General features: G+C 45.0%; 3 protein-coding genes across 7 annotated transcripts in view; all 3 read right to left on the bottom strand.

Moving 5' to 3' along the window:
- Positions 1-317: 317 nt before the first annotated feature.
- Positions 318-15,369, bottom strand: BHLHB9 (basic helix-loop-helix family member b9). 5 transcript variants are annotated; one of them, XM_043897290.1, is made up of 6 exons: positions 14,600-15,369; positions 8,647-8,859; positions 5,268-5,366; positions 4,785-4,865; positions 4,376-4,454; positions 318-4,058 (listed from the first exon to the last, which is right to left on the bottom strand). In XM_043897290.1, the coding sequence occupies exon 6, from the start codon at positions 3,906-3,908 to the stop codon at positions 2,199-2,201; it is 1,710 nt and encodes a 569-aa protein (XP_043753225.1). In that variant the 5' UTR covers positions 3,909-4,058; positions 4,376-4,454; positions 4,785-4,865; positions 5,268-5,366; positions 8,647-8,859; positions 14,600-15,369; the 3' UTR covers positions 318-2,198. The 5 variants fall into 5 exon arrangements, with proteins under 5 accessions (XP_043753225.1, XP_043753222.1, XP_043753226.1 ...); XM_043897287.1 differs by lacking the exon at positions 8,647-8,859; XM_043897291.1 differs by lacking the exons at positions 8,647-8,859; positions 14,600-15,369 and adding an exon at positions 10,712-10,730.
- Positions 15,370-18,062: 2,693 nt separating this feature from the next.
- GPRASP2 (G protein-coupled receptor associated sorting protein 2) lies at positions 18,063-21,208 on the bottom strand. Its single transcript, XM_043895590.1, has one exon. The coding sequence runs from the start codon at positions 20,936-20,938 to the stop codon at positions 18,401-18,403; it is 2,538 nt and encodes an 845-aa protein (XP_043751525.1). The 5' UTR covers positions 20,939-21,208; the 3' UTR covers positions 18,063-18,400.
- The window catches only part of GPRASP1 (G protein-coupled receptor associated sorting protein 1), a 68,061-nt gene continuing 58,654 nt past the window's right edge, over positions 18,063-27,469 (bottom strand). The window contains exons 8-11 of the mRNA XM_043895589.1: positions 22,015-22,078; positions 21,846-21,909; positions 21,591-21,667; positions 18,063-21,264 (exon numbers count right to left, since the gene is read on the bottom strand). Coding sequence (XP_043751524.1) covers positions 21,220-21,264; positions 21,591-21,667; positions 21,846-21,909; positions 22,015-22,078 — 250 coding nt within the window. The 3' untranslated portion in view covers positions 18,063-21,219. The remainder of the gene's footprint in view (positions 21,265-21,590; positions 21,668-21,845; positions 21,910-22,014; positions 22,079-27,469) is intronic.

The raw sequence follows: 27,469 nt of genomic DNA, 5'->3' as shown, positions 1-27,469 counted from the left end.
TTATGGTGATAGTTTCATGTCTATATACATATGTTAAAACTTATCAAATTGTATACTTTAAATATGTAGGGTTTGATATATGTCAACTATATCTCAATAAAGCTATTAAATAAAAAGCATGTGGTAGATATGCAGAATACTAAATTGGAAAGATAACTGAAAGGACAAAAAGGCAAGTTGCAGAATACTGTAGTCTTATTATTATAGGAGAATAAATTTATGCACATTCTTTATTAAGAGGATATGCAATGGAAGATTATAGAGTACTATGCACCAAATGTTAACATAAGAAAAACTTTAAATAAGAGATTCAAAAATATTTGTATAAGTCTATTTATTGATACGGAAAGATGGTCACAAGAGACAGTGGAGGACGGGGAGAAGGCAAGTTACAAACAGTATTTACAGTATGGTACTATTTCATTTTAACTGTTTAACAATCTCAAAGTATATAACCCAATATTTTTACATACTGAGACATTCACTTCAACTCACATAAGAGGTTCTAATTCCTACCATGAGTTTTAGAAAACAGAGCTATAGTCCAAAAGTCCTAGAAATGCTTTCTGGACCACAGACCTTCAGGAATCACTATCACGTAGACTGAGGCATCAGCTTCTCTCCTAGCTTTCCTGTTTTGTGTTGACGAAGCTGCAGTTCTAGGCCTGGGCCTAAATTTCTCCAATTAAGTTTATCCTGTACAGTTTTAGCTTCTACAAATGCAGAGAGTAGGCTTGCCTACTAGTAAAAGATCAGTTCAGTTCAGTCCAGTCGCTCAGTCGTGTCCGACTCTTTGCGACTCACAGGAGAATAGATTACAAATGGTAAACAAATTAAGGTAGCTTTGCAAGGAGGAAGAAAACAATTATCGTTTAAAACATAAGGTATGAAACAATGTACAGAATGATTCTAGTTCTTTGGAGGGAGAAAGTACATACAGATTGAAACCCATGAGGTCATACAGCAAATTTCAGTTGTTTTGACTCCAAATTTACATCTTATCCATTCAACTGTTTTGGGCACCAACTGTTTCCCAGACACTACCAGTTCAAATCCATACACATTCATCCTAGATTTTTCTTCTAACTCCAGCAAGATTTAGTCTAATGGACATGTGCATTCAGAGGAAGTTAAGAATTGCAAGACTGGCAGGAGCATTACCTACAGCAAAATTTAATCATTAAAACCAATCTGTGAGCCTTGAAGGCTGCCACACAAAAAAGTAGAAGAGGGCTATAAGGTAGTGGGGCAATGAGAGTGGGTTTGGTGTCAGACAAAACAGCAATGCCACTTGTCTGCCATGTAAATCTAGGAAAATTGATTTAACCTCCCTAATTCTCATTGGAGGTGATCCAGAACAATGAGTTATAATCATAAAAAATACCAGTACATAGCTCAGAGAACCACTGTTGAAAAGAGGAAACCTGTAATATGTAGTGCTACACAGTTACTGACATTAACAGTAGGTACTCTGGGAATTGTTTCCCCTCTACACCTACCTCCTTTCTTGTCTGTATGACTTGACATAAATGAAATAGCCAAAAAATGAGTTATAAATGTAGTTATCAAAACAAAAATGAATATTACATTTTATCTGAGATTCAGGGTCATTTGTATGTTGTAGAATGAGTTATCTGATTCAGGTAGAATAGGGGAAAAACAGTAATTCCTTTTACATTAAACAGCCTGTAGCAAGCAACTCTGCCTTTATATATTGAGAGTGCACATTTGGCAATGAGGATGTATGGCATACATATATGTATGTGTACATATATACATGAGTATATGTGTATCATTAGATATCTTTTTGTGTATATGCCTTGTTTATGCAACTAGGTTATAAATTCAAGGATATTATCTTTTTTAATCATTGAAGCTGCAAATGGATTTAAGCAGATACTAATGAACAAGTTTAGCTTACTTACGATGCACCAGTTTACTATTTTAAATTAAGTAAAATGTTAAAAAGCTCTCCATCTACACAAGATAATTGACAGATGTTTTCAACTCATAATGAAACACTGACACCCCAAAATGGTCTAGCTCAGGCTTAGACTGTCACAGGTAATATTGTGTTAAAGATGTAATTCATAACATGCACACTGTAATAACGAAAACATTATGCATGGCTCTTTGGGAACAGACAGCCTATTCGAGTGTGTAGATTGTTCAAAGCATTCTCTTGTTTCTAGCTCATTTTACATTGTTTCAATGATCACTTTAACTTCACGGAAAATGGCCATGAGTGTAGTGTAACTGGAGTGATCAACAACTACAATTGAGCCCTTTCTGATATGCTCTTTTATGTTAATAAATATGGCCACAGCACTAACGAGATTGGCTTTTGCCTCTTTCTGGTTAAAGATGAGTTTTAACGCTGCTAATGATTCTGTATTGGTCATATCTCTGGCTGCAGTTGGATTTTCAGACATATTCAAAAGTACTTTCAAAACAAGATTTCTAGTTTTACGATTTCCAAGGGACAGCAAATGGAAAAGCTCTGAAAAGTAATTGGCAACAATGTGATGATGGTTAGAATCAGTAGTCAGTTGTCCTAGTATCTTTAATCCAGACTGCTGTCCAGGTGAATTCAAGGGAAAAGATATGGTTTCTTTACACATATGCTTAACATGTAATTCAACCTTGCGTTGTCTTTCATCCCCAGAGGGGGGATTCAGGGTAATGACAGCTTTTTTTCTCATTTCAGAGGAAGGAAAACTGAGCAAGCTTTCAATAAGTGTCACTACACCCACCTCATTAATGAACTCTTGAGCAAATGGATGAACATTAATGATCCCCATTGCAATTTGAGCTATTTTATGAATGAGAGGATCAGTAGTTGACTTAAGTAAGGTAATAAGTCTTTCAAACTCCTCAGAATCCATGTAGCATTCCATCTTGCAAGGGCAAGCAAATGGCTTAATCCCATTCACCTCCCTGATCCTGATTTGGCGCCTAATTTCCTCTATGGTCTGGATGCAAGGGTCAGAACCAAATGGGAACTCAGAGACAGGCTGTGAGCTAGAGGGAGTGCTTCTAGAAGGGCATGCTGCCGCTGTTGCCACAGGCGAAGAACGGGTATTTTCCTCAGCAGAGGCCAGGACAACATATGAAGGCGGCTTTTTCTCAAATGTGACTTGGGATCTAAAGCCTAACACTGCTGGAGTTACAGCAGGAGCTTTGGGCCATATAGTTACCTCAGACCAGTCCTTGGGCCTGTCTTTTTCATTAATTTCATCCACAGGTTGAGGTTTAATTATCCTGCTCACAGGTCTAGGGTTAGGGTCAAAACTAGTTTCATCTCCGTCCCAAAACCAGCTCCCAATAACGTTCTCCTCCTCCTCCTCCTCCTCAGCTCCTAGCCTAGCCTTACAGCTGGTCCCAGCCAGAGGCTCCAACTTCTCAGCACAGGATGGGGGACCAGTATCAGCTTTACCTTCATCTTTAGCACTGAAATGTTTACCAATCTCTTCTCCATTCCATAACCAGGAACCAACATTGGCCTCTTCTCCAGCCCCAAACCAGGTATTAACATGAGTCTTATCTTTACATGTAAACCTGGACTCAGCACTAGCCTGAGCCGCAGAACAAAATCGAGCTGCTCTAGCGGCCTCATCTTCAGCTTTGGGACGGACATCTAGCAGATGTTCTTTCATCTCAGTAACAGCCTTGTTCTTAGACGCTGCCTTCACCACTGCCACTGCATCTGCCCGAGGCCCTGCCTTGGTTATAGCTTTGGTCTGGGTCTTGGCTGTACCAGTAGCCTCCCGCTTTCCTTCAGCTGATCTGACTTTATCAGTGGCCTCCCTTTTTCCTTCAGCTTCTGCAACTGCCCTTTTTTCAGTTTTTGTCTTCTTTTTATTCTCATTCTTTCTATTCCTATTCCTTCTACTCTTAGCTCCAGCCATAGCTGAAGCCCAGTTATATAGATAGCTCTACACAGTCTTGGCCTTGGTTCTCAGTATGTCTTGGGTCAGTGTCCTAATATTCTTTCACTAGGTTGAAGGTGATGATCTTCTGTCACTCCAAAGCCACCACAGCTAGCACTGGAGATAGACCTGAGGTGGAAGAAGAAAACGAGCTTTCAGTCTCTTCCAACTGCATTTTTCTATGCAGAAAGTCACACAGAATGTGAGAGTACAGATGGACTGTGTGGTAAGAGTAGAATAGTAGAAAATGTTTTTTACCTCATTTTATCCCTATCATAGTCCCACTAATGCCCAACAATGCCCTGTCCAGACACTTTCCTTTTCTCTGCATCAAATAGGAACAGATGATGAGAAAGTTTGGTGAAAGTGAGCAAGACTAAGGGGTATAGCCCATTTGGAATATACCACTATACTCTAAGGTCTATCCTGGTATGCCTCACACCAACCTGCACTGATATGGTGGAATTTTCTCCTCTTCTCTTGCTTCTGGTGTTGATAAGGCCTATAGCCAACTCACAGGTGGACCTATGAACAAAAACACAGAAGGGATTGCAACTTTAAGCATCTGGTAGACAGATATGGGCTTCGAAATTCAATACATGTCTTTTCAAATCTAGAGCTTTGTTTCTGGCCTCCTTGATCCTCTTCCATGTTATCCTTCTCCACTTCATGGGTATCTATCAATTACCCTATAGGCACAACTGTGTCTTATCCCATCCCGATTTCCTATACATAAATGTGAGGGCAAAGGTGTGTGGGAAGTTGGAATACAATGGCTTCAGTATATGATCTGCTCTTACTTGTCAATAGCAATTCCCACTCCCAATCAATGAAGGTGCTCATGCTCACATTCACCTTGGATTCAAATGAATAGCTTTCGTCCTCTTTCCTAATCAAGTTCAAAGAGAACAGCTACCTGCAGATTTCTACAGGACTCTGAAAAGAACAAACATATGAAAGACAAAAAAATAGGAAAGAAAACAGAAGAGACTGAGATGACCCAACACCCATCACAAGTGTTACAACACACGCTTCTATATATTCAAGGCCATGAAAAATGTCTCCCATCTCTCTGCTCTTCCCAAGTGATCTCCCATCCACTCTCCTGCTAGAGACCTGCAGCTTGTCTAATCATACCTCCCAACTCTAAAGTCAGTCATTTTCCTAGCAAAGGCCACATATCCTCCCTTGAACAAAAATATGAGATGCAAGAGTGGGTAGTGGAACAAAGGCAACTGTATTTAGAAGGCAGGCAGTGAAGATAATGGGGGCTATCATTTCAATACCATCTTGCATGCCATGGCCTTTCCCCCTTCCCCACACATACATAGTTCCTACCTCATTCACCACCTATGCCAGCCAGGCCACACAGCAGGTGTTTTCAGGAGATGCTATCTTTACCACTACAGAACAGTCCACTAGCTGAAGAGTCACACCCTGCATAAAAAGGAGGGACATTCAGTAAAACACCAAAACAGTATGTTGACAATGGTAGAAAAGTATCAGGTTAATGAACAGATTCCCAAAATTCAGGTCCTAAAATGTCCTTTTGAAGACTCAAGGAATAAGTAAATAAACGTCTCTCACCTTCCAGAAATTGGTACCCACTCCCAGTTAAGTCCAAAAAATCTGTGGGACTGCTTCTCCACCAAAATGAGAGGGGCTCTGAAGGGAAAATGGGTTTGGGTTTCCAGAACCAGAAACTGAACGGGCAGACTGACTTCATGTGTTCTAAACTGACCCTGCAGAAAATTTTCCTCTCTATTCTGAAGAGCCATTCCCACACTTCAACATATTCAAGTGCGCTAGGAGGTTCAGAAACCAGGTTCCAAACGAGAAACGTGAATTAATACATTGTTTATTTATATGGTTTCTTCCTGTGAAAGCCTACGGACTCCTCACCATGTCATCTGATTGCATTTGACACGTGCAAGAGCTAAATACGGAAGGCAACTAAACAGTTGTATTAAGAAGCAACAGATTTGTCATTTTGGTGTCTTCATAATCTACGCGCTCAGTTCCCCTTCCATTGAAGTCGCCAGATCAACTGCGCAGACAGGAGACTGACATCAAAGAGATGCCTGTGGGAAGGGACCGCACCCGGCACGAGGGGTCCAACAGGCCCCTTGGCAGAATCATAGCCCGGGCTGCTCCAGTCCCGGCTCCCGCGGCCTCCCCGGAGCCCCCACCCGGGCTCCCTCCGCCATTTCGCCCATAGCAGGTTCCCGCACAGCCCTCTCCCCGCACAGGCACCGTCGAGGGCGGGGTACAGCCATCCGGAGAGCCCGCCAGGGACTAGTCCGCGCCGTACGCCTCCCCAGCATCCGATGGAGCCCCTGCGGCCAAGACCCGGACCCGGCCCGCGCCGGTCGCCGCCTTCTCAGCGCCAGTGGTCCCCCGGCGCTAAGGACCTCTCTAAGGGTTCAGCTCCGACAATCTCGCGTCCCCGTCCTCAGGCTGCCAAGGGCAGGCTGTGAGCTGGTCGTCGCTACGCAACACCCTCACTTGCCTTCGCAGGCGCAAGGTCCCGGTGGTCGGCCTCCCCACTCCGGTCGCAGCTCCTCTCTCGCTTCCCACGGCTCACCGTGCGGGCAAAATGGCAAAGGGGGCTCCCGCCCCCCGCGCCGCTGTGCCAAATCCGGCAGGGGCTGCACAGATTGCGGTGCCGACCGCTCGCAGCGAGAGTGTTGTGGGGGGGGGGGGGGGGCGGAGGGATACAGCACGAATGGACTAGACGCCCCTTCCCAGGCCCACCTTAGTTCCGACCCAGAGGGGGCGGGGCCGGGAGGAACGCCAGCCTGAGGGGCGGGGCCACGCCATACCGCCCCGCCAGCCTTCCACCGCCCTGCGCCGCCCTCCTTGCGGTGACCACCTCCACGCTTCTGGCCCGGCAGCTTAGAGTGGTCGCGGGCCGGGGCTGGGAGGGTCGCGAAGGGTCGCACTGCAGGGAGCAGCGGATGGATACAGGCCGCCCCGCAGTGTATATGTGTGTGTCTGAACCCGCAGACTGTTCGGTGTCCCGCCCCCTCCCTTCTCCCATCACGCCGGCCAGCCTTCTTGGTGGCAGGGGGGCTGCTTTCACCTTCAGAGGCTGCGGGCTGGAGGAAAGTGGGAGGGGGCGCCCGTGGAGGCCGAGCCCCTGCCCCTCTTCTAAGGGAGGGCAGCCCCTGATAGACCCCTGGCTGAGGAGACAAACCACTTGTCTGCGCCAGGGCCCTCATTCTTTCTGCCACACTGCTGTTGTCTCAGTCGCTGTGGTGGCACACTTTACCATTTCACTGTCCCCACAGTTGCCCAGGAAAGAGGACCTTTCCTTGACAGGACCCGCACCTGCTCAGACAATCCTGTTTCTCACCCCACAGCCAGGGGTCAGGCACCACGTAGGGGCAGTCCTGGCTCCTCTTCCTGGCTCCTGTCATGTCTTCTTTTGCAGGGGATTCCAAGGGCTCATCATCTTTGGCAGGGTAGGAATATGCCAAGGATTAGAACCAGTTGGGATCTCACACGCTTGCCATACACACCAGTCTAGTTTTATCTACTATGGCTATTAACATATTAATCATAGAGAATCCAGAAAAATAGTACTGATGAACCTATTTAAGAGAAGAAATGGAGATGCAGACACAGAGAATGAACTTGTGGATGCAGTGGGGGAAGGAAAGGCAAATTGAGAAAGTAGCATTGACATATATACACTATCATGTGTAAAATAAATAGCTAACGGGAAGCTACTGTATAACAAACACAGGGAGCCCAGCCTGGTGCTCTGTGATGACCTAGAGAGGTGGAAGGTGTGAATTTGGGGGAGCCTCAAGAGGGAAGGGATATATATATATATATATATATAGTAAATATATAACATATATAACTGATGGGTGATGATATAGTGCAGAGACAACCACAATATTATAAAGAAATTATCCTTCAATTAAAAAACCAAGTTAATCATGTTTATTTAAATTGCCTGTTTGATAATCCCCAAATCTGCATTACATCTGAGCCTGGTTCTGATGCTTTGTATCCTTAAACAATGCTTTTTCTTGCCTTTTAGTACATCTTGTAATTTTGTGTTGAAAGTTGGATGATGGTAATAAGAACTGAGGTAAACCGACTTTTAGTAGCAGTTGGGCTGTGCATAATGTTTGCTGTAACTGTAGGTGCCAGTCTTCAAATTCCCCTAGCCTCTATTTTTGTCTTTCCTCTTAACTTTGGGCTTCCCTAATTATATCTTGCAGAGAAAGTCTGCATTTTCAACTCTTTCAGCTGCACTTCACTGTTACTGTACTGGAGGCCTGTTAGCATGTGGAGGAGAGGAAGTGTTCTATAATCTTACGGTTAAATTCCAGTCTTTTGTGGGCCTGCGCCTCTTGATTCTGCCCTTCACAAGTGTTTCTTTAGTGTCTTTCTTCTCCTTACAGGAGAATGGAAGGTTAGAGTGGACTGGATATAAGGAATGCCTTTCCCTTAGCTGGGATGATGTTCTGAGAAAGTCTTTTTCACTGGAGAGTAGCCCTTTGTTATGGAGAAGACTGGGGAGTGTATTTCTTGAGTGTACACTTCCCCTCCCACTGCCAGAGCCCTGAGATCTTTCTGGTATCTTCACTATGAGTTCCTAGAGGTAAAGTCCACTGCAGGTCCCTTAGGGGTTTCTCATTCTCATACTATTCCACCCTCAGTCTCCAGCAGTTTGTCAAAATTCCCACTTAGGTGTTCTTACCTGTTTATGTCTCTAGCAGTTTCTGCTTTATGTAGAGAGATACAGGCTGTGACTCTCCGATTTGTCTTTTCTCCAGAATTTGGGGTAGTCATCTGCCTTGTGACCTCAGTTCTATGATGGTTCTAAGTCACTGATTCTCAGTTTGTTCAGCGTTTTTCTTGTTTTAAGTACAGGACGTCTAAGCTCTTTGCATGTCAGAACTGAAAGTGTGGCCTAGGGATTTTAACAGGGTAACTAAAGATCAGTGAACACAGCTTTCATTCTCTTCTTTTCAGCTGAACTTCAGATCTGGAAATAAAGTTGCTCTTGAAAACCTAGCTGCTCCATGAATATTTGCTCTTTTCTCTCCCAAGTATAGAAAATTTACATGACTCTCTGAACTTGGCATCTTAGCCCCCAGATTCTTAATGTGGAGTGCAGATTAGAATTCAGCCTTCCTGAATCAAAGATCTGGTGAGGTCTGAACAACTGTGACTTAACCCCTGGAGAAAAGTCATCTCTGTTACCACCACCACCATAAAGAGGCGGTGCACTGCACTCCTAGGTGCTTTCGTAGATTAGAGTTACCAGTTTCTAAGCCCTGTAGTGAGTGATAGTCATTCAGTCATGTCCAACTCTTTGCAACCTCATGGACTGTACAGGCTCCTCTGTTCATGGAATTCTCCAGGCAAGAATATTGGAGTGGGTTGCTGGTTCCTTCTCCAGGGCATCTTCCTGACCCAGGGATCAAACAAAGATCTCCTGCATTGCAGGCAGATTGGTTACCATCTGAGCCACCAGGGAAGCCTACTATTAAAGAGACATTTCTAAGTATAAAGACAGGTCATCTTAAAAAGTATCAGCAGATAAAGCCTTGACTTTATCTTATAATCTATAGACAATATGTTATAATATGTAATGAATCCATACACCTTTTCCAAAGGAATACCAGAGACAGAAGTAGCAATAAAGTTATACATGACAACCATCATCAGATGAAATAATTTAGATGAAGCTAGTTTCTCTCGAAGAGAGGGGGACTGGGCAAGTGGTCATGAAGGAACTACAATGTGCTTTTAACTTTGTATGAAAAATAATGTTCAGTTCCATGCTGGTGAACATAGTTCTGTTTTTGCCACATAAATCTTCTACTTCAAATTACTGTCTGAATGCTTTACTAAAACTCTGCTCCTGGCCTTTGTTTTGGAAACTGTTACTTTCGTTGTCACCTGCTGATCACTGTCCTCTGAAGCTTCTATTTCTTTCACATTGTCCCCTGACACCTTGGTTGCCCTTGTGTTGTCCCCTGAAGCTTTGATTACCTTCCCGCTGTCCCCAGAAGTTGTGATATCCTTCCCGTGGTCCTTCTAGCTCTGGTTGCTGTGTGGCCAGAGAAAGCTGCCAGTGCTGTGAATCATGCCACTTTCCCCGAACTTCTGTTACTGATGCAGTAGGGATATCAAAGCAAACACCCTCCTTTTCTTTGAGAAAGACCATCCCCTTCACTTTGTAATCAATATCCTCACTCAGTTACTCTTTAAGTTCTTTCCAAGCATAACTAATGTTTGGCATTTCAAACATTTCAAAAAGCCCTGTAAGCACTTTCTAAAAGGAGGCTGCATAGTAGAGTAGAGACTCTTTCTTGTGGGCTCTACTCTGGGATATGGCCAGACTTCAAATATATGCACGATATAAAGAAACAAATGTTAAAATAGGGGTGAATAAAATACTGTGTAAGTACACAGGATGGAGGAATTACTTCCTACAAAGGGACAAAGAGTAAGGGTGAGAGTTTCAGAAAGACTTCAAACAGGTCCTAGCATTTGAGTTGAGCCTAAAAGGATGGCTATGTTTCCCACAGGCAGAGAAAGAGCATGAGGATATTGAAGACTGAGTTAGAGACAGACTCCACAGGTTTAAGAGTGCAGTCCCCAATAATACTGTCCCCGTTTGAGATCAGATGCCAGTTAAAAGTCCTGGAGTACCACCCACACTTTTGACTGACCAGTAATAAATTCAAGGGTTCCCATGACCCCCTCAAAAAGGTCTTAATGACCCACATAACCACAATGATGTGGTCACTCACCTACAGCCGGACGTCCTGGAGTGTGAAGTCAAGTGGGCCTTAGGAAGCATTGCTATGAACAAAGCTTGTGGAGATGATGGAATTCCAGCTGAGCTATTTCAAATCCTAAAATAGGATGCTGTTAAAATGCTGCACCCAATTTGCCAGCAAATTCAGAGAACTCAGCCATTGACATGGGAATGGGAAAGGTCAGTTTTCACTCCAGTCCCAAAGAAGGGCAATACCAAAGAATGTTCAGACTACCATACAACTGCATTCATTTCACATGTTAGCAAGGTAATGCTCAAAATCCTTCAGAGTGAAAGAAAAGTGAAAGTGCTAGTCACTCAGCTGTGTTCAACTCTTTGTGACCCCATAGACTGTAGCCCACCAGGCTCCTCTGTCCATGGAATTCTCCAGGAAAGAACACTGAGTGGGTTGCCATTTCCTTCTCCAGGGGATCTTCCTGACCCAGGGATTGAACCCAGGTCACCTGCATTGCAGACAGATCCTTTACTTACTGAGCCACCAGGGAAGACCTAAAATCCTTCAAGCTAAACTTCAAAGGTACATGAAACGAGAATGACCAGATGTACAACATGGATTTAGAAAAGGCAGAGGAACCAGATGTCAAATTGCCAACATCTGACAGAAAAAGCAAGGGAAGTCCAGAAAAACATCTACTTCTGCTTCATTGGTATATGCTAAAGTCTTTGTGTGGATCACAACAAACTGTGGAAAATTCTTAAAGAAATAGGAATACCAGACCACTTTACCTGCCTCCTGAGAAACCTGTATGCAGGACAAGAAGCAACAGTTAGAACCAGACATGGCAATGAACTGGTCGAAAATTGGGAAAGGAGTACACCAAGGCTGTATATTGTCACCCTGCTTATTTAATATCTATGCAGAGTAGATAATGTGAGATGCTAAGTGGGAGGAATCACAAGCTAGAATCAAGATTTCCAGGAGAAATATCAACAACCTCAGTTATGCACATGATACCACTCTAATGGCAGAAAGTGAAGAAGAACTAAAGAGCCTCCAGATAAGGGTGAAAGAGAAGAGTGAAAAAGCTACCAGATTAAAATTCAAAATTCAAAAAATAAGGTCATGACATCTGGTCCCATTAATTACTTCATGGCAAATAGGGAAAAAGTGGAAGCAGTGACAGATTTTATTTTCCCGGGCTGAAAAATCACTGCGGATGTTGACTGCAGCCAAGAAATTAAAAGACACTTGCTTCTTCAAAAGAAAGCTATGACAAACCCAGACAGCATATTAAAGAGCAGACTTTGCCAACAAAGGTTCATATAGTCAAAGCTATGGTTTTTCCAGTAGTCAGTATGGATGTGAGTTGGACCATAAAGAAGGCTGACTGCCAATGCTTTCAAATTGTGGTGCTGGAGAAGACTCTTGAGGGTCTCTTGGACAGCAATGAGATCAAACCAGTCAATCCTAAAGGAAATCAACCCTGAATACTCATTGGAAGGACTGATGCTGAGGCCGAAGCTCCAATATCTTGGCCACCAGATGTGAAGAGGTGAGTCGTTGGAAAAGACCCTGATGCTAGGAAAGATTGAGGGCAGGAGGAGAAGGAAGTAACAGAGGATGAGATGGTTGGATGGCATCACTGACTCAATGGACATGAATCTGAGCAAATTCTGGGAAATAGTGAAGGACAGGGAAGCCTGGAGTGCTACAGTCCATGGGGCTGCCAAGAGTCGGACACAAATGACTGAACAACAAGTGACTGAACAACAATGGCCCCCTCAGGTTTGATAATTTACTAGAACAACTTAAATAACTCACTAAAAGTGCTATATGTAGAGTTGTAGTTTTACCAGAAAGGATACACATAGAACAAGGTATGGACGTGTCTCAGACATACAGACAAATTCCATGCCCTCTTTTCATGGATTCAGGGCAACATCATCCTCCCTGGAAATCAGTGTGGTTACCAACCAGGAAGAGTTTTCACTGGGGTTTCATTACATAGGCATGATTGAGTAAATTACTGGTCACATGATTTAACCCCAAATCTAGCGTCCTCCCCACTCAGGAGTTCCTGCTGGCCTAAAGTTCCAACTCTAAATATGTGGTTGTCCCTTTATAGTGACCAGCCCACATTATCACATCCTGAAGCTAAGTAGGGACCAACCATGGTCCATTCGTAAGCATAACAAAGATCCTCCCAAGGTTCAAGAAATTCCTGGCACTGTGCAAGGATCCAGAGACAAAGGTCAGATGTACTCTCTCTTATACCACTTAAGGGCTTCCCTGATAGCTCAGTTGGTAAAGAATCTGCCTGCAATGCAGGAGACCCCGGTTCAATTCCTGAGTCAGGAAGATCCTCTGGAGAAGGGATAGGCTACCCACTGCAGTATTCTTGGGCTTCCCTTATGGCTCAGCTGGTAAAGAATCTGCCCTCCCAATGCAGGAGACCTGAGTTTGATCCCTGGGTTCGGGACATCCCCTGGAGAAGGGAAAGGCTACCCATTCCAGTATTCTGGCCTGGAGAATTCCATGGAATATATAGTCCATGGGGTCGCAAAGAGTCAGACACAACTGAGCTACTTTCACATACCATTTAATGTTTGAGGTGTTCTGTCAAACTCTAAAACAACACAGACAAGACAACAAGGTTTGCGGGGAAAGGACACAACTTAAATGTTGGTCCCAATACATATATTAACAGAATTCTGGAGAATGGAGGGAAGAGGATAACAACAAAAGAGGCAGGGGGTAAGAGAGGAGGAGGCAACCCAAAGGCCTCAATCTCTGTAATTTTACCCACATGCCCACTGCTCTCTTCCAGCTTTTAAATGTAAACAGGAGGGCCTGAAGTAGAATTACTGCATAGTTTCAACTCTATACTGAGTATAAAAATAAGGATATGAGTGGGCTTAGGAAAATTCATTATTTCCTAGTGGCACTTTCTTAAACTGCCCTGGTATCTGGTGTACATGGGGGTGGGAGGGAGTGGGTAGGTGGAGCGGGGATATTTAGTTAGAAAGAGGATAAGGATATACCAAGGACCTACACCTAGTGTAAGACCAAGGACCTTACACCTAGTGTAAGGATACACTAAGGATACACCAAGGACCTTACACCTAGTGTAAGACCAAAGAAACACGCCTGAAGAAGTGGGCAGAAAGCAAAAGACAAAGAGAGCAAAGTGTCAGCAGAGCAGACACACATGAGACCATCCATAAAGCAGTTGTCATAGGTAGTTGCCAGAAAAACACTATTAAGAGGCCCAGCACGGCAGGCAGCAGGAGGGAGCCTCCAAGGAGTAGCAGCTTTTGAGTTCCTAGATGGGAAGGAGCTGCTACCTGGGGCACAGATCCAGGAATCATCTTGGGAATTGAGAAGCTTGGCAGTATCCCAAAGAGAACTCCTATGTGAAGGGCCCCAAACAAACAGATTCCCTCTTCCTGAGTCTGTTATCTCCCCTTCCCCAGAGCTGCCCAGATTGGGGTTAATTCCTCCCTTACATCTCCAGGCAGCTGGAGCCTTGGATATCCCACCCTCTGCCCCAATTTTGAGCTTGTTTCACCAGCTGGAAAAGACAGACAAACAGTAGAGAGTGCCAACGAGGTGGGAGGAAGGGAGTGCAGCTCACAGTTCTCATCTTCACACCTGCATTTCCTGATGCAAGACCACAGGTGATCACGCACTGTCACTTCCCCGTGTCCTCTTTCTAGGCACCCCTGAAGCCAACTGCTTCCTCGTATCCACCTCCCCTACCCAAACAGAGGAACAGTCGCCCAACGCTGGGTGGGGTGAGGGGCGTTCAGAAAGCAGGATGGAGCAGGAGGGACCATGCAAGTCCCAGGCGCTTCCTCCACGAGGATCTAGTCTCTACCACCACCTCCCATGGATGCTATTTCCCGGCCTCGAACCCACCTCCTCCAACAGCGGCCGCTGCTTCTCTCCGCATACGCCTCCCTCAGGATGACTTCCGGCCTCTTGAGCTCCTGGACAAAAATCAGGCCCCGGCTAAGACGCTCGCGATTGGCTGAGGGATTGTGTCCTCTGCCAACAAATACCGTAATCCTGGGCACCTGAGGAATTCGTTTTCAGGCTAGTGCACCATGAAGAGACATCCACCCACCCACCGTTACATCCTACCACTCCTCTTACAGCCGTCTGTCAAGCGTCAGGTGCAAGTCTTTCCCGACCCTTTTCAGTGCTTAACACACCTCTACGCCGGTTCAAGCGAGAGCGCCGTCATGTGACCCACCCTCAGCCTCACGTGACCGCACATTCGGCATGTCTGCCGCAGCCCTGCAGTAGCAAGCAAGGTACAGTCTTCTGCCTCTAGGGCTGAGCTGCTTGCTAGAACAACCTGAAGCTCCTGGTGGTGGTGAAGATAGAGAGCTGAAAGGAAGGCTGTTTTGGAGCCAACGCTTCCGTCCTAGGACTGGGCTTTGCTCTGTAGGAACACAGGGCTGGCGAGGAACACTCCATGAGGAGTTCAGAGACCAACTGACTTTTAATATTCTGTATAAAACTCGTTTGAGTAGGCTCCGGGAGTTGGTGATGGACAGGGAAGCCTGGCGTGCTGCAGTCCATGGGCTCGCAAAGAGTCGGACACGGCTGAGCGACTGAACTGATGAAACTCGGGTGATGTATTAAAACACACGCAAGATCTGTCTTTAAAATACTGATAGGCAAAACATTCAGTCTCCAATTTCCACCACCAGGACGATCTCTTGTTATCACTTCTGGTTTGTGAATGGAGGCAAAACTGCCATTTTGCCCCACTTCCAAAAACCTTGCAGCCTAAAATTGGATGGGAGGTGTAGCAGTGTCAGAAAAAGTATACAAAAATTGGGTAAAGACAACTAAGTTACTGGATACTAGTTCAGTGCAGTGCTGGAATTCACTTCCTGTTGACTGAGCAAGTTTTCAACCCTGAGGGGCTATATTAACTTGTAGGTATTTTGTCCAATAGATATGGAAATGATTCATGTCCAGTGGAATAAAAAACATAAATGATTTCAGTTTATCACCCTTAAGATATTAATCAACTTTGTACCTGATCTAGCAGTATTATACTAACATTTATTTTCTATGTGTATGAAATTTAATATATATATATATTAAATATATATGCTTCCCTGGTGGCTCAGTGGTAGAGAATCTGCCTGCAATGCAGGAGATGCAGGTTCGATCCCTGAGTTGGGAAGATTCCCTGCAGAAGGAAATGGCAACCCACTCCAGTACTCTTGCCTGGGAAATTCCATGGACAGAGGAGCCTGGCAGGCTACAGTCCATGGGTGTCACAAAAGAGGCAGACTCAAATTAGCAGCCAAACATGTTTTGTTTATGATCATATTGTGTATATTGTATATACACTTCTCCTTCAGCCATTCTCATAATTAGTGGATGTTGTGTTGAAAAAAACTTCCATATGTCCATTTCTAATTTTATTGTTCTTCAGTCGATCAGTTGTATCCCACTGTTTGCAACCCCATGGACTGCAGAAGGCCAGGCTTCCCTGTCCTTCAACATCTCCCAGAGCTGCTCAAACTCATGTCCATTGAGTTGGTGATGCCATCTAACTATCTTATCCTCTGTCACCCCCTTCTCCTCCCACCTTAAATCTTCCCCAACATCAGGGTCTTTCCAGTGAGTCAGTTCTTTGCATCAGGTGGCCAAAGTATTGGAACTTCAGCTTCAGTATCATTCCTTCCAATGACTATTCAGGGTTGATCTCCTTGCTGTCAAGGGACTCTCAACACCACAGTTTGAAAACATCAATTCTTTGGTGCTCAGCCTTCTTTATGGTCCAACTATCATGTACATAGATGACTACTGGAAAAGCCATAGTTTTGACTATACAGACCTTTGTTGGCAAAGTGATGTCTCTGCTTTTCAATACACTGTCTAGGTTTGTCATAGCTTTTCTTCCAAGGAGCAAGTCTTTTAATTTCATGGCTGCAGTTACCAACTGCAGTGATTTCTAATTTATGAATCATAAATTTACCATTTCAGAAATTAACAGCATCCTCAGACAAAACATTTTCACCATGTCTAAAAATAACAAGACATATGGTATTTCCCACAAGCCTGTATTCCCTCTCTAAACCAACTCTATCCCTGACTTCTGCAATTCTTGTCTGAAGGTATGGTATGATATTTTTCTTATTTTTTGGAAAATACGCATAACATAAAACTTACGATTTTAACCATTTTAAGGTGTACAATTCAGTGGCATTAAGTACATTCACAGTGTTGTGCAATCATTACCACTATCTGCTTCTGGAACTTTGTTGCCCACTTTGTCCACTACAAAAGGAAATGTGATGATCTTTTGTATGCAACAGTTATGTCAATAGGCTGCCATCTTCATACAATCAAGAGACTAGTAGAAAGTTAGCAACCTTGGTAATTTTACTTTTCTTTAAAACATTTCATAAGCTAGTTTTTCTGAAGTCTCATTCCTTTTCAACTTTCCTAAATGAGTTTAATCTCTAAAAAATTATTTTAACACATGCTCCTTTACATAACTATATCCCTTCCAACATGTCCACCTACAACTTAAAGCACTAGATATAAGCATATTAAAAGGTAAAACCATTGTCTTATTTTGTATCTCCCCAATGCCTGTCTCTGAAAACTTCTTTAGCACAGTATTTTCTTCCAGAATATGGAATATGTGAAGTTTTTCAGAAAGTCATTACTGAAATTGTACAGAAATTGTGTCTGTTTACACACAGGTTTTAAAAATGGAATCTATTAATAAGTTTCCATAGATGATGTTACAGTCTTCTCTATGTCACCAGATATAAAAGCATCGGTGTCATTCCATACCAATAAATAGATCTCTTTTAATAGCTGCATGGTATTTCCTTAATACTTTCCTTGAATTAGGATCACAAAGGAAATCTTATTCCTGACTCCATTTAATTGGTATTCTACTTCACTTGTTCTCTCTTCAGGTGGCACTGAGCAGCACCTCTACTTTGAGTTGCAAAATGTGCAGATTTGGCCAACTTAGTTCTCCAGAGTGGCCTCATTCCAACTGTATCCCTCACTAAACTTGTCTCACCTATTCCAGGAAGACAGGTTATAGCCATGCTACCAAAACAGATTTTTCTAGTTACACACTTTCCTTCACACCACACTGCTCACTTCCAAGAATGACCTAATGGGTTGTCTCATCCTACTATTCAGTGACCAATTTGAGTCCCTCTTCTCTGAAGCATTCCTCAAGTACCACAGCCCACAGTAATCTCTTCCTTCTTAAGCTCCAGGAATGGGATTTTCCAATGAGGGTATGTATGTCACACTACAAATTGTCTGTCACTGTGCACGATGTTATCTACATCTAGATTTTAAACTGAAGAAGGGTCACTTCTGCCACTTTTCACACAGAACTTTATTTAAAACACTGACTCGAATAGAGAACAATATGTTTAAACAATGAATAGCAGGGTAACTTACACAGGCGGCTCAGTTCACTAGCAGCTCAATACTGAAAAATACAGCAATCTGGACAGCAAGACAAATATCAACAAATTTTTTCAGCACTAATTATCATTTGGCATCCACAAAATGATCCAGCTCAAACAAAGAATTGGACATAGTTAACATCAGCATTAAAATATAAGTTACAATATAAAACCAGACTGAAAACCAAAGCACTACTCAGGGTTCTTTGGGAACATAAGGCTGATCAGAGGCAGGTGGATAATCGCATTAGCTTTGCTGTCCCACCTCAGGATCACTTTGATTGTTTATTTGGACTTGCAGTTCCTCAGCTAACTTCTCAAATTCATGGAATGCAGAAATAAGTGGCTCAAGACTGAAATCATCATCAATTAAGGCCATTGTTCCATTTTTGATAATATTACTGATATTCTGAAACATTTTAATAACAATTTGAATGTTATCATTTGTCTCTTCTATGTTAAAGAGACCTACAAATATTGATAGAGCCTTGGCACTGAACAGTTTTTTTGCCACCATGGGATTTTCAGACAAATTCAATAGCATTTTCAGAACATGAAACTTTGTTCTTGCATTGCCTGTGGTTACTAAGGAAAGAAATCCAGACATATAATTGGAAACCAGTGTGTGATAGTCAGTAGTTGAGGTGAGGTGTCTAAGCATCCTTAACCCAAGCACCTGCTCAGGGGAACCCACGCTATGAGCAAGGGTTTCCTCACACACTTGGCACACAAATGTCTCAATCATGTTCAGATTTGGGTAAGGGGGAGCCATGTGAATCATATTTTCCAGAAAACTTGTCCTAACTCGGGAGGAGGGATAATTGAGTAAGGTTTCAATAAGTGAGACAACACCTGAATCGCGAATGAAATCACGAGTAAATTGAGAAGCAGTTCTCATACCCATTGCAATCTTAGATATTTCATGAATAAAAGGATCTCGAATTTTGTCCATTAATAGGAGGAGTTCTTCAAACTCTTCAGGACCAATTTTAAGCTCACACTGTATGCAGCTGCAGGACCAACTCTCAGGCTGTGCACTCTCCTTGGCCCTAAGATGCTCCCGAATTTCCCTGACTGACCGGTAGGATGGATCATATTGAAATGGGAACTCAGAATCAGGCTGATCAGACTGAAGCAAAGATTCCTGCTCTTCCCCTTCTGGGGTAACTTCCACATTCTTGGGCTTTCCCTCAAACAGTTCAGTGTATACAGACGTTGTTGCTTCTTCAGGAATTCTAAAGGGGCTTGGGGATGGGAAGCCAACCCCATGACAAGGACCAGGTTTGAATTCGACAGTGACCTCTTCCCAGGTTTTGGGCCTGGATGATACATCAACTTCCTCCTCGGCTGCATCTCTGAACCTGGGACTAGCCTTGTACACAGGACGAGGATTTAAGTCAAAGCAGGCCTCATCCCTGTCCCAGAACCAGGACCCAAATATGGCCTCTTCTTCAGACTCTGGTCTGGTCTCTTCTCTGGCCACAGCTCCCAAACTGGACTTTTCCTCAGTCCAGAACAACGATCCACCAATGGCCCCCTCCTCAGCCCCTGCCTCAGATTCACAGATGGCTGAAGCTCCAGCCTCCATACTGGCCTCTTTTTCTGCCCAGAACCAGGACCCAATAATGACTTCCTCCTCAAACCTGGGTTCTTGTTTGACCCTGTCACTGTTATTAACAACTTTCTGGGTCCTGGGCTTCAAGACAGTATTAGGTTCTTCCTTGTCTCTGGGTCTCAATCTACTATTGGCCTCTTCTTCAGGCAAAAACCAAGATTCCTTATAGTACTCGTCTTCAGACTCAGATTCAAAAAAGTCCTCTCTTTTTGTCCGGAGCTTGGACCTCATATTTGCCTCATCCCTGACTCTGGACCTGAACAAGTTATTGGTATTTTCTCCAGCCCACAAGCAGAATGGGTTGCCAGACTCTTCCTCAGACCCAGACCAGGAATCAATAAAGGGATCTTGCTTGGATCTGGGCCTGGATCTGGGATTAGGCTGATGTTTGGCCCTGTGCCTAGACCTGGTATTGGCCTCTTCCCTAGGCCATGATCTGATACTGGCCTCTTCTCCAGCCCAAAAAGAAGACATTGTAGAGGTCTCATCTGCTGACCAGAATCCAGACTCACTAGAAGCTTCCTCTCTGGCCTTGGCCCTGGGATAGCACCAAGACCCCATACTAGTTTCCTCCCCAGATCCAAACCAGGGTTGGATTCCTGTCTGAACCTGGGAGCTAGAAAAGGTCTCACTGTCCACATTGACCAGTTCCCTATCCATGGATAGGGCCATAGGTTTAGTGGCTGACCCAGATTCAGTATTGACTAATGGCCAAGCAACTGCATTGGTTTGGGGCATGCCCTCTGCTTGCAACATTGCCTCAGCCCCAAACTCAGTCTGAGCCCAAACTTGGGCTTCATCTTTGGGTCTTGCTCCAGGGACTGCCTTGGCTTCAGTCTTAGGACGTGCCCTGCCTACTGTCCTGGCCTCAGTTTTGGGCCTTGCTCCTGCCGTTGCCTGGAATTCAGTTTTAGGCCTTGCCCCAGCCAGTGGCTGTGACTCTGTTCTGGGCCTTGCTCCAGCCATTGTCTGTGACTCAGTTTTAGGCCTTGCCCCAACCATTGCCTTGGACTCAGTTTTGGACCTTGCCCCAGATGTTGCCTGGTTCCTAACCTTGGGTCTGACCACCATTGGGACTTCATTCTCTCTCTCAGCCCCACCTACAACCTCTTCTCCAGGCTTCTTTTCAGGCTTGGCCTGGGCAACAGGCTCAACTTCAGCCCCAGTCATAGTACAAGTTACAGAAAAGACCCAGTTAAATACCTTGATCCAAGTCTCAGTCTCTACCACAGATCTGTCACAGTTCTGAATCTTCACACTCTGTAATCTCTCGATGATTCAGACAATATAGTTGGAAACAAAAGTTAGAGTCAATCACCAGTCCAGCACTCAATCAGCCTCCTTTCCAATCCCAGCCCCAGCCAGTATCACAGAGTGCAGAAGAAGCCCAACCAAGCTGGGAGAGGATGATGGTTCCCCAGGGCAGGGTGCAGACCTGTCAACGGTGATGATCAGCAACAATTCCAGCACCACCAGAGCTGCCAATGGAAGTCAATCTAGGAAGCAAGAACAACATGGGACATTGAGTCTCTTCCAACTGTGTCACTCCATGCAAAATCTCACACAGAGAGACTGGACCTTAAAAGCTTGGTGAGAAAGTTAGGCTATTAGAAAGTCCCTCTATCATCCTCATTTTACCCAAACATATTCTTTAACTCCAGAGATGCCACATTACTTTGCTTGCTATAACACACATGCATAAATAGTGTGAAAGTATCTTGGCAATGGGAGAAGCTGAGGAGCCCCAAGACCAGATCCTAATCACTCCTGGACCTGTGTTGGTCTTTTCTACCGCACCCAAAAGCTGGACCCACTCTCATACCTGCACCAATGTGGCACAATCTTCCTCTCCTTGTTTTGTTCCAGTGGTATTAAGCCTTAAGCAAACAGCAGGCTGTCCTATGGATAAGTAAACATACAGTAAAAATGGAGTCTGACTGCTTGGTTGACAGGCAGACACCCTGACCACAGATAAACATCTCTTTTTGTTTAAGTGTCTAATTTGTCTAATGTTTTCTTTCTTTTGGTCCCTGCTCTCTGGTCTGCTCCTCCCTTTCACTGCCCAATCCACACCTACCCAACAATCCTAACACTCCTGCAGGACAGGAAATGGTCAAGGGGTTCTGCAGCAGCATGCAAATCTAAAAGAGAGTAGGAGATGTGAATCAGCGACACCCAACTAGATGGAAAACACTTGTCAATATTCCTCTGTAGCTGTCCCCTGCGTTGCTCCTCTTTGCACAAACCTTCAGAGATTTCAGTCTCTTCCTTCTTTCCTTCCTTGCAGAAGTAACCAGCCTTAAAGAAGGTCTATGGACAAAAGATGAAAAAAACAGTCAGAAGACCAAGGTAGCAACTAAGATGCTGGTGGACAGACCAACACTGAGTATGGGAATTCATATACTGTCTTTCAATATTTAGAGTCCTCTTAGTAGAATATTCTCATTTTATTTAGGTCCTGTATTTCAGCAGTCCAGATAACAAACAGCATCTCTTGACGTCACATTTTTCGCATTGCTCCCTTCTCCTATTATGAGGATTCACCACTAGGTGCACCACATCCCTTTGCCTTGCGCAGTATAAATTGGGGGAAGGGTGCCCACATATTCTAGAAAACAGGTTGTGCAGTGGTACCTGAATTTATGACTTCTGTCCCACCTTTACCTCCCAGTCCATCTTTTCCACCCCCAATTCTGGATTGCGAAGAGAAAGGAAGGCAAGGGAAGTGTGTAAAACCCTGGTAGACAAGAAATTTACAAAGTATTCCTGGATGCCTGACCTGTGCTGGTCGCAATCACTCCACCCTGATTCAGATGTCCAGTCAACGACTGCTGCCCACCCCCACCCTCCAAACACGTTCAGAAAAACAGGCCTTTCTCCTGTCCCTCGTTTTCCTCAAGCCTCGCTACAGATGCACCCCGTGGCCTGAAATTGCCAGACCTACTGCACAGACAGTAGACTTTGGCATCAAAAAGGTGCCTGTTGGAAAGGACAGCATCCGGCACGAGGGGTCCGACAGGCCCCTTGGCAGAATCACAGCCCCGGCTACACCCGTCCCGGCTCCGGCGACCTCCTCAGAGCGCCCCCGCGGGATCCCTCCGCCATTTCTCCCATAGCAGCTTCCCGCACAACCCTCTCCCCGCACAGGCACCGTCGAGGGCGGAGCACGGCCACCAGGAAAGTCCGCCAGGGATTAGTCCGCGCCGTACGACTCCCCAGCATCCGAGAGAACCCCTACGGCCAAGACTCCGCGGCCCCGGGCCCGGCCCGCGCCGGTCGCCGTCGTCTCAGGGCCAGGGATCCCCCAGCGCTGCTCATCTCTTTAAGGATCCCATTCCGACCCGCTCGCCTCCCCGTCCTCAGGCTGCCAAGGGCAGGCTGTGAGGCGGTCGTCGCCCCACGACACCCCCACTTGCCTTCGCAGGCGCAGGGTCGCAGCTCTTCTCTCGCTTCCCACCGCTCGCCGTGCGGGCGGAATGGAAAAGAGGCGTCCCCACCTCCCGCGCCGCTGCGCCAAACCGGGTAGGGGCTGCGCAGGCTGCGGCACCGACGGCTCGCGGTGAGGGTGTCGGGAAGGGGGGCGGAGGGATACGGCACGAATGGACTAGACGCCCCCTCCCAGGCCCACCGTAGTTCCGACCCAGAGGGGGCGGGGCCGGGAAGAACGCCAGCCTGAGGGGCGGGGCCACGCCAGTCCTCCGCTGCCCCCCGTTGGGTGACCACCCCCGCCCCGCCACGCTTCTGGCCCTGCAGCGTAGAGTGGTCGCGGGCCGGGGCTGGGAGGGTCGCGAGGGGTGGCACTGCAGGGAGCAGCGGATGGATACAGGACGCTCCGCAGAGTGTGTGTGTGTGGACGCCCCGGGGAGGGAGGGAGAGAGAGAGAGAGTGTGTGTGTGTGTGTGTGTGTGTGTGTACCCGCAGACTGTTCGGTGTCCGCCCCCTCCCTTCCCCCATCACGCCGGCCAGCCTTCTTGGGCGCGGGTGGCAGGGGGGCCGCGAGCTGGAGGAAAGTGGGAGGGGGCGCCCGTGGAGGCCGAGCCCCTGCCCCTCTTCTAAGGGAGGGCAGCCCCTGATAGACCCCTGGCTGAGGAGACAAACCACTTGTCTGTGCCAGTGTCCTCATTCTTTCTGCCACACTGCTGTTGTCTCAGTCGCTGTGGTGGCACACTTTACCATTTCACTGTCCCCACAGTTGCCCAGGAAAGAGGACCTTTCCCTGACAGGACCCGCACCTGCTCAGACAATCCTGTTTCTCACCCCACAGCCAGGAGTCAGGCACCATGTAGGGGCAGTCCTGGCTCCTCTTCCTGGCTTCTGTAAGGTCTTCTCTTGCAGGGGATTCCAAGGGCTCATCATCTTTGGCAGGGTAGGAATATGCCAAGGATTAGAACCAATTGGGATCTCACATGCTTGCCATACACACCAGTCTACTTCCCCCAGCCATTCTTTGGAGTTGGCAGCACCAGGCACCCACTTCCCCAAGACAGAAATCTGCTGGTTCTTGAATCCTCTGATTCCTGCACTTCTACATCCTCCTTGTAGTCTCCATCCTCTTCATTTGTGCTCCATTGGGCAAACAACAACCGTGGTTAATAACATCTCTGGTTGAGCACAAACCTGTTGGCATTGTTGCCCAGTTTAAAACCCAACTAAATGGCACCCTCGCTTTGGTAGGCTGAATAAAAGTACCCCCAAAACGTCCATGTCCTGTTCTCCAGAATCTGTAAATATATGATGTTACCTTGCACAAGAGAATTAAGGTCGTAGATGGAATTAAGATTGCTAATGAGCTAAATGTAAAGAAAGATCACACTGCTTTATCTTGATCAATGCCATGGAAAGCTACTTTAAATGTGGAAGAAGCAGGCAGAAGATTTAGTGTCACAGTGAAGTTGCATGCAAGATGCCACCAGTGGATAGGATGTCGCCGGTTTTGAAGAAGGAAGCCAGAGGCCAAGGCCCACATGCAGACCCAGAAGGTGGAAAAGGCAAGGAGACAGATTCCTCTAGGGTCTCTTGGAAGAATGAAGTCCTCCTATCACCTTTATTTCATACCAGTGAAACCCTTTTCTATGTGCAACCTTCAGTATTTTTATTTTTTGCTTTTTTTTTTTAATCCAGCAATATTGTGATAATTTATTACAGCAGCAGTAGGAATGGAATTCACTCACCATCCTGACTATCCATTCCTCTTCACTCAAATTGGGCTTCATGCCCTGGGAGGATCAATTTGGGGGCTCATCTCTCACCACTCACCACTATAACCACCCTCTTAAGAACCTTTTCTCTTTGCTAAAGGAGGGATTTTGCAGTCCTCTGAGGTTCATCTTGGAGAAAGTCCCTATTTACTGAAAATCACTTATGCTTACCAGAATGAAAAGGGAAACTTATTCTTACCATGAATTTTCATATATTTACCTATCAGCTTTTACTTGTTATTAGATACTTATTATTGGGGTCACAATGAGTCAGACATGATAATTGTAAAATATTTAGATGACAGAAAAAATCTAGAGACAATTCTATACTGTATCTAGAGACAACAGATGTCAGTTGTCACTGTGCTCTTTCAATGGCTTTAGCTGAATTGTGGATTATGTTTTCTTTGTTCCAAAGTATACTCTCTCTTGGGTGAATGCCAGGCTTAAAGAAGGGAGTCTGAGCTCTGCCAAGATCTGTGGGTGTTACGTGAATCTCTTTACCTCTCTGAACTGTTCTTTCTCCTCCTTCAAGTGGCTGGTGCCTTGCGTTCATTCAGCAAATATATATATGAACATCTACTTTGTCCTCAGCGCAAACAAAAAAGAAATCTCCACTCCCATAGAGGTGACCTTTACTTGTAGTTTCATTCTTATTATTTTATAAAAATTTAAATTTAGACTTATCCAAAGTCATATTAGCAATCCTATGTGGTAATTCTGGATATAGTGAAATCTTGATTTCAAGATACTGACAGAGGAGTGAATCTTCTACTAGCTGACAGATTATACTGTGAGATTTTGAAATGTCTGTTAGACATTTTATTGTTAATTCATTTAGAGAACAGACAGTACAACTCATTAACATTTACTGAACCGAGGAAGGTCCTATTTTAAACATTTTGTGTATTAACTCACAAAAATATTGGACAGTATGAACTATTATTGAAATAAGCTATTACCTTCATGTTACATGTGAGGAAACCAGCTTGAATGAATTGTTTCATCTTTAAAGTCAAAGGGAAAAAGAAAAGCTTTAAATATTAAAAGAATGCTGACCTATATCTGTCTGACTGGTAAGCAGTATTTATTTCATCCTAAGTGAAATGATACATTGGATCATCAAAAAAGCAAGAGATTTCCAGAGAAACATCTATGCCTGCTTCATTGATTACGCTAAAGCCCTTGACTGTGTGGATCACAACAAACTGTGGAAAATTCTTAAAAAAGATGGGAATACCAGACCACTTTACCTGCCTCCTGCGACACCTGTATGCAGGTCAAGCACCAGACATGGAACAAAGGACTGGTTCAAAATTGGGAAAAGAGTACATCAAGGCTGTCTATTGTCACACTGCTTATTTAACTTATATGCTGAATACATCATTAAAAGTGCCAGGCTGGATGAAGCACAAGCTGGAATCAAGATTCCTGGGAGAAACATCAATAACTTCAGATATGCAGATGACACCACCCTGATGGCAAAAAGCAAGAGGAATTAAAGAGCCTCTTGATGAAGGTGAAAGAGGAGAGTGAAAAAGCTGGTTTAAAACACAACATTCAGTAAACTAAGATCATGGCATCTGGTCCCATCACTTCATGGCAACTAGATGGGGAAACAATGGAAAAAGTGACAGACTTTATTTTCTTGGGCACCAAAATCACTGCAGGTGGCAATTGCAGCCATGAAATTAGAAGATGCTTGCTCCTTAAACATCCCTGGTGGCTCAGAAGTTAAAGCGTCTACCTGCAATGCAGGAGACCTGGGTTCATTCCCTGGGTTGGAAAGATCCCCTGGAGGAGGAAATGGCAAGCCACTCCAGTATTCTTGCCTGGAAAATCCCATGGAGGGAGGAGCCTTGTAGGCTACAGTCCACGGGGTCGCAGAGTCGGACACGACTGAGCTACTTCACTTTCACTTTCTTTGCTCCTTGGAAGACAAGCTATGACAAATCTAGACAGTGTATTGAAAAGCAGAGACATCATTTTGCCAGCAAAGGTCCATATAGTCAAAGCTATGGTTTTTCCAGTAGTCATGTATGGATGTGAGAGTTGGACCATAAAGAAGTCTGAGCACCGAAGAATTGACGCTTTTGAACTGTGGTGTTGGAGAAGACTCTTGAGGGTCCCTTGGACTGCAATGAGATCAAACCAGTCAGTCCTAAAGGAAATCAACCCTGAATAGTCATTGGAAGGACTGATGTTGAAGCTGAAGCTCCAATACTTTGGCCACCTGAATCGAAGAGCCAGACTCATTAGAAAAGACCCTGATGCTGGGAAAGATTGAAGGCAGGAGAAGGGGATGACAGAGGACAAGATGGTTGGATAGCATCACTGACTCAATGGCCATGAGTTTCAGCAAGCTCCAGGAGATGGTTAAGAACAGGGAAGCCTGGTGTGCTACAGTCCCTGAGGTCGCAGAGTCGGACACCACTGAGCTACTGAACAATAACAAAATGGATTCCAGTTTAATAAATTCTGATGGCCAAAGTTCCACTCTCCT

The sequence above is a fragment of the Cervus elaphus genome, chromosome X (assembly GCF_910594005.1).
Source record: "Cervus elaphus chromosome X, mCerEla1.1, whole genome shotgun sequence".
NCBI lineage: Eukaryota > Metazoa > Chordata > Mammalia > Artiodactyla > Cervidae > Cervus > Cervus elaphus.
Note: the sequence above shows the minus strand (reverse complement) of the source record. Positions and strands in the feature narration are given on the sequence as shown.

What these genes read in the sequence shown, in the direction of transcription:
- GPRASP2 (XM_043895590.1), bottom strand. Translation starts at nt 20,938, where the DNA reads ATGACTGGGGCTGAAGTTGAGCCTGTTGCCCAGGCCAAGCCTGAAAAG.
- BHLHB9 (XM_043897290.1), bottom strand. Translation starts at nt 3,908, where the DNA reads ATGGCTGGAGCTAAGAGTAGAAGGAATAGGAATAGAAAGAATGAGAAT.